This window comes from Mustela putorius, unplaced genomic scaffold, assembly GCF_011764305.1.
Source record: "Mustela putorius furo isolate JIRA1106 unplaced genomic scaffold, ASM1176430v1.1 tig00000179_pilon_pilon_pilon, whole genome shotgun sequence".
Classification (NCBI taxonomy): Eukaryota; Metazoa; Chordata; class Mammalia; order Carnivora; family Mustelidae; genus Mustela; species Mustela putorius.
The window spans coordinates 14,613,626-14,625,756 of record NW_025421305.1 but is presented as its reverse complement, the minus strand read 5'-3'; the positions used below and the strand labels follow the sequence as shown (position 1 = coordinate 14,625,756).

The 12,131-nt window shown below is 32.8% G+C and overlaps 1 protein-coding gene across 2 annotated transcripts in view; it reads right to left on the bottom strand.

The window, feature by feature from the left end:
• Positions 1–12,131, bottom strand: part of RB1 (RB transcriptional corepressor 1) — a 161,530-nt gene that overhangs the window by 4,335 nt on the left and 145,064 nt on the right. For both annotated transcript variants that reach the window (XM_013059804.2, XM_045076673.1), the window contains 6 exons: positions 9,836–9,940; positions 9,252–9,365; positions 8,991–9,154; positions 2,844–2,874; positions 615–757; positions 42–91 (listed from right to left, as the gene is read on the bottom strand). In XM_013059804.2, coding sequence (XP_012915258.2) covers positions 42–91; positions 615–757; positions 2,844–2,874; positions 8,991–9,154; positions 9,252–9,365; positions 9,836–9,940 — 607 coding nt within the window. The remainder of the gene's footprint in view (positions 1–41; positions 92–614; positions 758–2,843; positions 2,875–8,990; positions 9,155–9,251; positions 9,366–9,835; positions 9,941–12,131) is intronic.

The following is a 12,131-nucleotide window of genomic DNA, read 5'->3' as shown; positions in this document are numbered from 1 at the left end:
ACATGGTTTCATTTATGTAGGGTGAGATGATAAGTACTTACTCATTTCTGCCAGTTTCTGTTGAAATTTGGACTCTCCTGGGATGTGTTTACTGCAGATTTAAAAAAGGGAAGATATTTCATATATATATGCATAAGTTCAAAACTCAAATTTTCAATAACTATGGTGGTTCCAATGACTTATTTTATACTCTTATTTTAGTGAGTAGCTTTTAATTTCAGAGGTTTATAAACCATTAAAAATACAAACCATCAAAAATTTATAATCTTTTGCATTTTGTCTGTGATTTTTATAAAACACAGTAGTTTTTTTCAAGGGTAAGCATTTAAAAATCTAATGTTAACCATAACAAAATTTTATCAATGGCTTTGTTTTAAAAGGTCAAAAAAAGATCAGATTGTTAATATCTGATATGTTCACTGAATTTCAGTAGATGGTATATGATTTCAATGGTGTTAACTTTGGGATACATTTGTATTTTTTTAAGCAATCTTCACAATTTCCAAATAAAACTGGTATAAAAGGGTCTGGTGGAAGTTAGGAGCAGAGCCAGCGCTCTGGCTTCTCCACATCACCAGCTCAGCTACTGAAAGACATTCTACAACTATTCCTACCTTCCATCTGCTTCATCTGATCCTTCAATATCAAAGCGTAGTTTTTTCAATGGTTTAGGAGGGTTGCTGCCTTCAGCACTTCTTTTGAGCACACGGTCGCTGTTACACACCATCTGATTTATTTTCTGGAACTTCTCAGAAGTCTACAAATTACAAAATTCTTTATTTTAAATCATTAAATGCCAGCATTTCATAGTTAGCAACCCTTAATTATAGTTAAGGGGTATCAAAAATCAGGCAGAGGTCATACATTTTAATTTTCTGCTTTAGTGTATGTACCAAATGAGATATGGAAAATTCTTGGAATCAGTAACTACACCTAACTCTGCTCCAATTAAATATCTTCCTGACTCTCCCTATGAGGCTCCCCTCCTTCCTCCAACAACTCTGACTACCACTCTGAAATTCCTGGTTCCTCATTTTTGGAACCACACAGAAAACCAGGACTACTTCTCAGAAGCATGTAAAGTTGGAATGGCTTTCTAGAACCTTGTGGGTTTTGTTGTTTGTTTGAGGGCATAACCAGAGAGAATAACACAAGAATCTAGTAAGAACTGAAATGTCTAGTCAATCATTATTTTGGACTCACTTTAGGAAGATTACGTAGACAAGTATATAGTTTATATATTTTAAACCATTACTGATACAGTATTTATTAAAATGTTAACTCACAGTTTTATACATAAAAAAATCAAAAGATTTCGAGTCCATTCATTATTACTAGAGATGATTTGAGATCTATATCTCTTGAGGGAGAATATTGTCACAGCAAAGTAAAGAAAGCATTGGTACTAAATATCAAAGGGGATGTAATAACTTATTTTATCCAAGGACAAGCACATAGAAAAATTCTATTTCTTATTTATCTACTTTAGAACTGGAGTGAGGGGATTACCTCAGGGATGTGTATGAACCTGTTCATCGAACTAAAAAATGAAACCAGACTATTGGTAGAAATTAGGTCTGACTTGACTGACTGATTTGACAGTGATATTTAGCTTTACTAATTAATCTTTCTTTTCCAAAAATTAAATGAGGCAATTTTCTTTTGTGTGTGTGTTTTGTTTTGTTTTAAAGATTTTTATTTACTTACTTATTTTATAGAGAGAGTGTGTATGCTCATGAGCAGGGGAAGGGGCAGAGGGATCAGAAGACAGAGAATCTGAAGCAGACTCCAAGCTGCGTATGGAGCCTGACACGGGGCTCAATCTTTGAGATCAGGATCTGAGATCAGGATCTGAGCAGAAATCAAGAGTCAGATGCTCAACTAAGTACCCCTAAATGAGGTAATTTTCTAAACATTAAATGCAAAAACAGGTTTTGATGGAAATATGTTTAGAGCACATATATAATATGAAACTAAATTCCTGTATATGTATTAAATTTATGATAAGATTTTTAGTTATCAGCTTTAAAACATGTAGGTTCATATAACATTTTCCCAATTCTTCTAGAGGCTATTGCAAGCAGAAGAGTTTGAGGACCACTAACTCTATACGTATTCAGATCCAAACCTTCTTATGTGGTCCCACAACTTGTCCTTTGTGAAACCTGACAGCTGCAGCCTACCTTGAGCTAAATGTCACAGCATTTACTATTTGTAATATATTTGTTAACATTCGCTCTTTCAGTATACAAACTATTATCTTTCTCTGGTTATATTTGGGGCAGTGGGATAGGCAGACTCTAGAATGGGTCTCGCTAACCCTCATCTTCTAGTTTTTACACTCATGTAATCCTCTCTTCCCTGAGTGTGTGGGTGGGACCTAGTGTTACCTTGCTTCTGACAAAAATATGACAAAAGTGATGGATTATCACATCTAATATTAGTTACAAAAAGACTGTGATTTCATTTTGCTCTACTCTGTACCTCCCACTTTCCCTCTCTCTCTTCTTGCTCGGAGGGAAGCAAGACACCATTTGTGAGTAATGAGTGGCTCCATGGAGAAGCTAAAGTGACAAGAAACAGATGGCCTGGAAAAATATATGTAAGATATTATATAATCTCGAAGGATGTTTAGAAAACCACTTTGAAATTCACCGATTATGAGTAAAACTTGAAATTAAGTCTGATTTGAAAATAAGTCTGCTATTAATCTGCTAAATTCTATGCAACATGCCTTGCTGAGGTGTTGAATTATATATATGTCAATTCAAGTCACAGAAATCTGCAATTTCTTTTATAGTTACAGTACATTCCCTTATATTTCATAGAAAGAAAATACTCACCCCAAATGATTCACCAATTGATACTAAGATTCTGTTAAGATAAAACACAAATTAATAATGAAGATCATATATAACTTTGCAGAGATGAACATTTATCATTTTGAGCTATTAGACATACCAAATCTAAAGTCTGCTCTATCCTAGAACCACAACAAAATTACAATTAGGGGCTTACTCTAACAGTGCTAATCTAATCATGCACTGGGCTGGTCTCAGATTTTTTTAAAGAATTTCATGTCTGAAAGAACATATTCTGCCACTGTCCACTTTTAAAGAAGGTAAAGGAAAATTTTAAGTTTACTCACACTTAATTCTTCATAAATCAATTGATAAATAATTAAAATTTCACACTTCCTTATTAAAAATTCACATAACAATTGGCAAAAAGTTACATCTAAATAATAATCAGAATTCTAATTCAGATCTCTACTTATCGTATATCCTAGATTTGGAAATCTATTAGTCTGCCTGTCCTTGTTTGAACCAAATAATTTATGTTCTTTTTGTTTTTGAGCATAGCTGACACACAATGTCACATTAGTTTCAGGTGTATAACACAGTGATTCAACAAGTTTATATATTATGTTGTGCTCACAAGGGTAGCCACCATCTGCCACCATACATCACTACTGCAGTATCACTGACTATTACCACTAGTATCACTACTCATGTTGTACCTTTTATTGCCCGTGACTTATTCATTCTATAATAGGAAGCCTGTATCTCCCACTAACCTTCATCCATATTGTCCGTCCTTCCCTCCCCTTTGGCAACCATCAGTCTGTTCTTTGTATTGATAGGTCTAATTCTGATTTTTGTTTATTTTTTTTTTTAATTTTTTTGGATTTTACTTGAGTGAAATCACTTGGAATTTTTTTTCTCTGACTTATTTCTCTTAGCATTATATCTTCTAGGTCCATTCATGTTATCTCAAATGGCATGATCTTATACATTTTAATGACTATGTAATATCCCCTTGTATGTATGTATGTATATCTATACTTATAAATCATATTTTTCTTATCCATTCATACATCAGTGGACACTTAGAGTTCTTCCATATCTTAAATATTGCAAATAATGCTGCAGTAAACATAGGGGTGCATATATCTTTTCAAATTAGTGTCAAATTTTCTTTGGATAAATACCCAATAGTGGAATTATTGGATCGTATGGTATTTCTAAGTTTTTGAAGAATTTTCAGACTGTTTTCCATAGTTGGGTATAGCAATTTATATTCCAACCAACAGTGTATGAGGGCTCCTTTTTCTCCACATCCTCAATAACACTTATTTCTTGTCCTTTTTTAGTCATTCTATAGGTGTGATATCTCACTATTGTTTTGATTTGCATTCCCCTGATGATTAGTGATTTTGAGCATCTTTTCATTTGCATGTTGCTATTCATATGTCTTCTTTGGAAAAATATCTATTCAGATCTTCTGCTCACCCTTTAATTGTTTATTTGTTAATGAGTTATATGAGTCCTTTACAAATTTTGAAAATTAATTAATCAGATATGTGGTTTGCAAATATTTCTTCCCATTCACTAGGCTGCCTTTTCATTTTGTTGATGGCTTCCTTTGCTGTGCAGAAGCTTTTCATTTTGATGTAGTTCTCCTTTTTATTTTTGCTTTTATTTCTCTTGCCTTAGAAGACATACCTAGAAAAAAATGTTGCCATGGTTGATGTCAGAGAAATTACTACCTATGATCTCTTCTAAGGGTCTTGTGATTTCCAATCACACATTTAAATCTTTAATCCATTTTGAGTTTATTTTCATGTATGGTAATAAAAGGTGGTCCACTTTCACTCTTTTACATGTAGTTGTCCAGTGTTCCTAGCACCATTTATTAAAGAGACTATCTTTTCCCCTCTTACACTTTGGCATAGATTAATTGGCCATATAATCATTAGTTTATTTCTGGGCTCTATATTCTGTTTCATGGATCTATGTGGTTTATTTTTATGCCAGTACCATGCTGTTTTGATTACTACAACTCTTTAGTAAACCTGGGATTGTGATAATCTCTATTCTTTTTCAAGACTGCTTTGGCTATTTGGGGTCTTTTGTGGTTTCATACAAATTTTAGTATTATTTGTTCTAGTTTGTGAAAAATGATGGTGGTATTTTATAGGGATTGCAATGAATCTGTAGATTACTTTGGGAAACATGAACATTTTAGCAATATTAATTCTTCCAATCCATGAACATGGAGTATCTTTGCATTAATTTGTGACATCTTCAATTTCTTTCATCAGTGTTTTATAGTTTTCAGATACAGGTCTTTCGCCTCTTTGGTTAAGTTTATTCCTAGTTATTTTCTTCTTTTTGGTGCAATTGTAAATGGTGTTGTTTTCAGTGTTAGTGTATAGAAATGCAATAGATTTCTGAACATTAATTCTGTATCCTGAAACTTTACTGAATTCATTTATTCTAGTAGATTTTTGGTGGAGTCTTTAGGATTTTCTATGTATAGTACCATGTCATCCGTAAATGGTGACAATTTAACTTCTTCTTGACCAATATGGATGCCTCTTTTTTTTTTTTCTTCTCTGATTGCAATGGGTGGGACATTCAGTACTATGTTAAATAAAAGTAGTAAGAGTGAAAATCCTTGTCTTATTCCTGATCTTAGAGAAAAAGTTCTCACTTTTTCACTATGATGTTATCATGTGGGATATATGGTGCTAGTTGTGCATTTTTCATATATGGCCTTACTATCTTGAGGGAGGTTCCCTGTAAACCTTTGTTGAGAGTTTTTATCATGAACGATGATGCATTTTATCAAATGCTTTTTATACATCTATTGAGATGATCGTATAATTTTTATCCTTTGTTTTTTTGATGTGGTGTATCACATTGACTCATTTGTGAATATCAAACCACCCTTGCACCCCTGGAATTAGTTCTACCTGCTCATGGTGAACGATATTTTTGATATATTGTGGAATACAGTTTGCTAAAATTTTGTTGAGGATTTTTCCATCTATGTTCATCACGGACATTGGCTTGTAGTTTTCTTTTTTTTGTGGGGTGTTTTTCTGGTTTTGGTATCAGGGTAATGCTGGCCTTATAAATGCATTTGGAAGTTTCCCTTCTCTTCTATTTTTTGGAATAGTTTGAGGAGAATAGGTATTAATTCTTTTTTAAATGTCTGGTAAAATTCACCTGTGAATGCATTCTGGCCTGGATGTTTATTTTTTGGTAATTTTTTTGATTACTGATTCAATTTCATTAATAAAAATCAGTCTGTTCAGATTTTTCTATTTCTTCCTAATTCAGTTTTGGAAAATTCTATATTTCTAGAAACTCATCCATTCAGGATAAATTTGTCCAATTTGTTTGCATACAATTTGTTGCAGTAGTCTCGTAATCCTTTGTAATTCTGTGGTGTCAGTTATTACTTCTCTTTCCTTTCCAATTTTATTTGGGTCCTTTCTCTTTTTTTCTTGATGAGTCTAACTAAGGAATAACCAATTTTGTTTATCTTTTCAAAGAACCAGCTCTTGGTTTCATTAAATTTTTTCTACTTTTTTTTTTTAAGTCTTTATGTCATTTATTTCTGCTCTGATCTTTATTATTCCTTTCTACTCAACTTGGGCTTTGTTTGTTCTTCTTTTTCTGGTTCCTGTAGGTATAAGGCGCTGTTTATTTGAGCTTTTTCTTGTTTCTTGCTATGGGCTCTATTGCTATGTATTTCCCTCTTAGAACTGCTTTCACTGCATCCGAAGGAGTTTGGACCATTTAGTTTTCATTTTCATTTCTCTCCATGAATTTTTTGTTTCTTCTTTGATTGCTCTGTTGGCCCACTGGTTGTATGGTATCGTACTGATTAATCTCCACATGCTCATGTTTTTTCCATTTTTTTCTTACATTTTATTTCTAGTTTCATACTGCTATATAATCAGAAAAGATGCATGGAATGATTTCAATCTTCTGAAATTTATTGAAGCTGTTTTGTGGACTCATTTGTAATCCCTTCTGGAGAATGTTCCGTGTGCACTTGAGAATAATGTGTATTCTGTTGGTTTTGGATTGAATGTGCTATATGTATCTGTTATGTCTACCTGTTGCAAAGTGTCATTCAAAGACACTGTTTCCTTATTGATTTCCTGCCAGAATCATCCACCCATTGATGTAAGTGGGGTGTTAAAGTCCCTCACTATTATTGTATTACCATCAATTTCTCTCTTTATTTCCATTAATATCTGCTTTATGTATTCAGGTGCTCTAGTGTTTGGTATAAAGATACTTACAAGTGTTACATCCTCTTGTTGGGGTGCTCCTTTAATCATTATGTAATACTCTTCTTTGTCTCTAGTTACAGTCTTTGTTTTAAAGTCTATTGTCTGATCTAAGTGTTGGTACTCTGGCTTCTTTTTTGCTTCCATTTGCATGGTAAATGGTTTTCTATCCCTTTACTTTCAGTCTGTTTGTGTCTCTATGTCTAAGGTGAATCTCTCATAAGCAGCATATAGAAGGGTCTTGTATTTTTATCCATTCCACCACTCTGCATCTTTTGACTGGAGCATTTAGGCCATTTACATTTAAAGTTATTATTTTTTTTAAGTTATTATTGTTAGGTATGTACTTGATGCCATTTTTCCCCCTGTTTTCTGGTTGTTTTTGTAGTTATTCTCTGTTCTTTCAACTTCTCTTGTTCTTTTTCTTTGGGATTGATGAGTTTCTATAGCGTTTGTTTGGCTTTCTCTTTATTTTTTGTATATATATCACAGGTTTTGAATCTGTGGTTGCCATGAGTGAACCATATAATTTGTTTTTATAATAAATGTGAAAAACAGTATTAGCTTCACATAACAAGGATATGATCATATGCACATGGAACTAGGAGATAGGTCTTATTATACTCCAATTCCTTGATAGGTGGACAAATATATATATATATATTTGATTAAGCAGAATATATATATATTTGATTAAGCAGAATACCTAAATATGCTTGATAAATAGAATGTGAAGATGCTCTCTTAATGCCTGATCAATGATTGATCAAGATTTTGAGAATATGACCTCAACTGAGAAGTGATTTCACTAAGTTCAGTAAATAGATATCATAAGAATAATACAGATCAATTATCATTACCTAAGTACACATTTTCATGTGGCAATGTGGGACTGTGTAAATTAAATATACATGATGTATTATCTTAGCAACTTACAGTATAAGTTGTAGATATTGTACACAGATACTATAAGTACAGCAAATAAAAGATGGTACAGGAGTGCACAAGAGGATTTATATCACTTGCCAACTAGTTTCTATTTTCTCTCTTCCTGTAGAGTTACAAATTTTTACCATGAGTGTGCATTACTTATATAATTAAACACCCCACACAAATGTTTTCTAGATGGCTAATATCTCCCCCTTCTCCCTTTTGTTTTTCTTGCCCATTAAGTACAATTCTATGAGCTGACAATTTAAGGAGCTAATCTGCCTACCACTCTGTACAAATAAAGTCATTTTCAAACAGCCCATGATAACATATAATAAGGCAATGGAAGCACTTCAAAGTCACAAAGCACTTGTGGTTGGATGTGGAAGATAATGTAATGATTTGTAGTTGCACAGAAACTTTCATCTAGGAATTTAAAACAGCTTCATACTCATCATCTCCCTAATCCACAGCACCCTTCCGAAGTAGTGACACCTGCCCCAGGTAATATAAGGAAGCTGCAGGCAGAATTAAGGATGGACTTCTAAAGACTTAATTTGCAGTTATGTACATTTAATCAGTCATCTACATTTTTGTAACAAAGCAAGATAAACAGGTTCACAGAGTTTACAGGACATTCAGTAAATCTAGAGAATAAAAATTCTTAACCAAAAGTAATCTACTTTACTTAGCAGACTGGTTATTTACTAAAGTATGAAAGTGATTTTAAACCTACTACAAAAATTGTTCTTTGTTCACAAAAGAACAAACCCTAGCACCCAGGAAAGTTGAAGACTAAACTTGCAAACCCACTTAAGTAAAAAGATAATCTTTCTTACCTACCAAATTCCTATCATGTTACTTAATGTAAATAAATGTATTTTAAGTGAAGAAAGCTTTATATTTTTGTACTTGGATCAAAATAATCCCCTCTTATTCTTTGCCCTTTCCCTAAAGAGAAAATACAAACCTTGATCTTGGAGTCATTTTTGTTGGCGTTGGCACACCTTCTGAAATTTTATATGGATTCTTCAGGGGTGATATATAGATGTTTCCCCCAGGAATCCGTAAAGGTGAACTAGAAAACTTGTAAGGGCTTCGAGGAATGTGAGGTATTGGTGACAAGGTAGGGGGCTAGGGCAAAAACAAAAAGCAGATTTTTTTTTTTAATGTTTTAGTAAGCTCCACTTTATAATTAGATTTTCCCAATCAAAGGATACTTCCAACATACCCTGGTAGAAGCATACTGCAAAATATTTGTTTTCAGTCTCTGCATGAAGACCGAGTTATAGAATACTATAATGGAATCATACTCCTCTTCTCTGATCAAAACACGTTTGAATGTCTGAAGAAGAAGAATAAAAACACCTGTTAAATGAATCTGGAAATTTATCTCTTTAGATATTTTTTTCTAATAGTTCATATTATTTTCTAACAGTAAGAATCACATATTATACAGGAAAAAATAATCTAGAAAAGTCTTCTTAGGTTTGGTATATAACTGTTCTACCAGGAGTGAAATGTCACAGACTTTTAAAAAATATATACACATGTGTAAAAATTTATTACAAATATCCTGTTTATTGCAAAGATGTAGTATTGCTTATTAACTTTATAACATGAATTTGGATATTATAGTGCCTTAACTTTCCAATTCTGTTTTAAGCACAAATAATTAACCAGTAATATAAAGGTAAAAAAACTGATACATAAATTTATATAATGTCATAATATATGATCTAATTAATGACTTAAATTATCCATTTTATAGATATGAATATATCCAAAAACATCTTACCGTGGAAGATTACCTACCTCCTGAACAGCATGAGGAAGATCCTTGTATGCTGTTACAATGATTTTGAATTTAAGGTCTATATTCTTCACTTTGCATATGCCATACATGGAACACATCATAATCTAGTAAGTCAATGCAATATAAAAAAATCAGAATTTTGTTACATAGTTGTGCTCTAAAAAGTACTGTTATCTTTCTTTTAGCTTCAAAAAATGGAAATCTAAGTTCCTACAGGATTATGTTTTCCCATCCTAAGCTCAGTTTGAAAGGTGATGTGAAGTGTTCAACCCAAATTGTGTTTAAAGAACAAAATGTAAAAGTCAGACCTTGATTATTAGAACTGATCATCTGGTTTGTAAATAACCCTAACTTTGACCTTTGTTCCTTAGGTGTTCCCCCCCCCCATAAAGGTTGAAATTGGAATCAGTTCACTGTGTAACTAGCACTTAAAAAAAAAAAGGTCAGATATGTCAAAGGTTTAAACTATCAGATAAAATAAAATTGAATACACTTGGTGATGGTGGTAAGGAGTTTGGAATGGGGCAGGAGAGAGTCTTTATATTGCAGGTAATGCTCTTGATTTGGAAGCAGGTTATACAGATGAGTTCAGTTTATGAATTTGCGTTAAGATGTATTCTTATGATATATGGATGCTTTTATATGCATGTTCTATTTCAATAAAAACATTTTTAATGTAAAAATAAGATTTGAAATTATTCCTTACAGAATGAAAAAATCAAACTTTCTTCATTTGTATGAATTTTATTGCCAAATTTAAGTACTTATATCTCTGCAACATTCTTGCTTATATCTACTATTGCCAAGAATATCTACTCATCACCGCTTGTTCAGCATCCTACGAGCCCCAATTCTATTTTTCCCACTCAGAACACCATCTAATATCTTCTTTGTTAATTCATATTTTTCTCCTACCTCTTCTTAAGGTAACTCTCTGCAAAAGTCTTGATTTCATATACCTAATCTCTTTAGAAATCCTTAGGACTTAGGATTTAGAAATCCTTAGGACTAGTGTAGAAAAATAGAAGGCAATGAGTGCCTACTTTTAAAAATCCAACATACTAGAATTTATACACCCAAATATACTCTAGAAAGATATACATATTTGGAAGTTATACCCTTATACACTAATTCACGGTTTGCTGAAAATATCATTCTTTTTCTTTTTTTAAAAGATTTTATTTATTTATTTGACAGAGATCACAAGTAGGCAAAGAGGCAGGCAGAGAGAGAGAGAGGGAAACAGGCTCCCCACTGAGCAGAAAGCCCAATGAGGGGCTGGATCCCAGGACCCTGAGATCATGACCTGAGCCGAAGGCAGAGGCTTAACCCACTGAGCCACCCAGGCGCCCCTGAAAATACCATTCTTACTGGGAACATTACTACTGAACTGATAGAAACAAAGAGAACATTATGAACAACTGCATACCAACAAAATAGATATCTAAGATGGAAAGAAAATTTTTAAGAAAAAACACAAATCACCAAAACTTACTAAAGAAGAAACAGAAAATATGAGCTTGAAATAATACTCCAAAACTATCTGCAAACAAAAGCCCAGGCCCAGATGGTTTCACTGGTGAATTCTACAAAACCTTTAAAAAAGAATCAATACCAATTTCTCACAAACTCTTCAGAAATTAGAAGAGGAGGGAAGACTACCCAACTAATTCTGTGAGGATAGTAATACTCTGATATCAAATCCAGATATGAGAGGAAAATTACCATTATCTTTTATGGTTATAGATGTAAACATTTTTAACAAAAACAAGCTGAATCCAGCAGCACATCAAATGTATTATAGACTATGACCAAATGGGATTCATTCCAGAAATGCAAGATTGGTTTAACATCTGAAAATCAATTCATGTAATATACTACATATCAATACAATAAAAGGAGAAAACCCCAATGATCATCTCAATAGATATAGAACAAGCATTTGACAAAATTCAACACACTTTCATGATAAAAACAACCAGGAATAGATGGGAACTTCCTTTACCTGATAAAGGGCATATACAAAAACTCCACAGCTAACAATACATTTAATGGTGAAAGACTGAATGCTTTCCCCTAGCGCAGAAACAAAACAAGGATGTCCCTTCTCACCACTTTCATTCGACATTGTTTTTGAGGTACTACACTACAGCAGTTTGACAAATAAATGAAGTAGCAGTCATCCAGATTAAAAAGGTAAAAGTAAAACTATCTCTATTTGAAGACAATATGATCTTATATATTGAAAATCCTAAAAAATCTACTAAAAACTATTAGAACTAATAAAGTACTTCA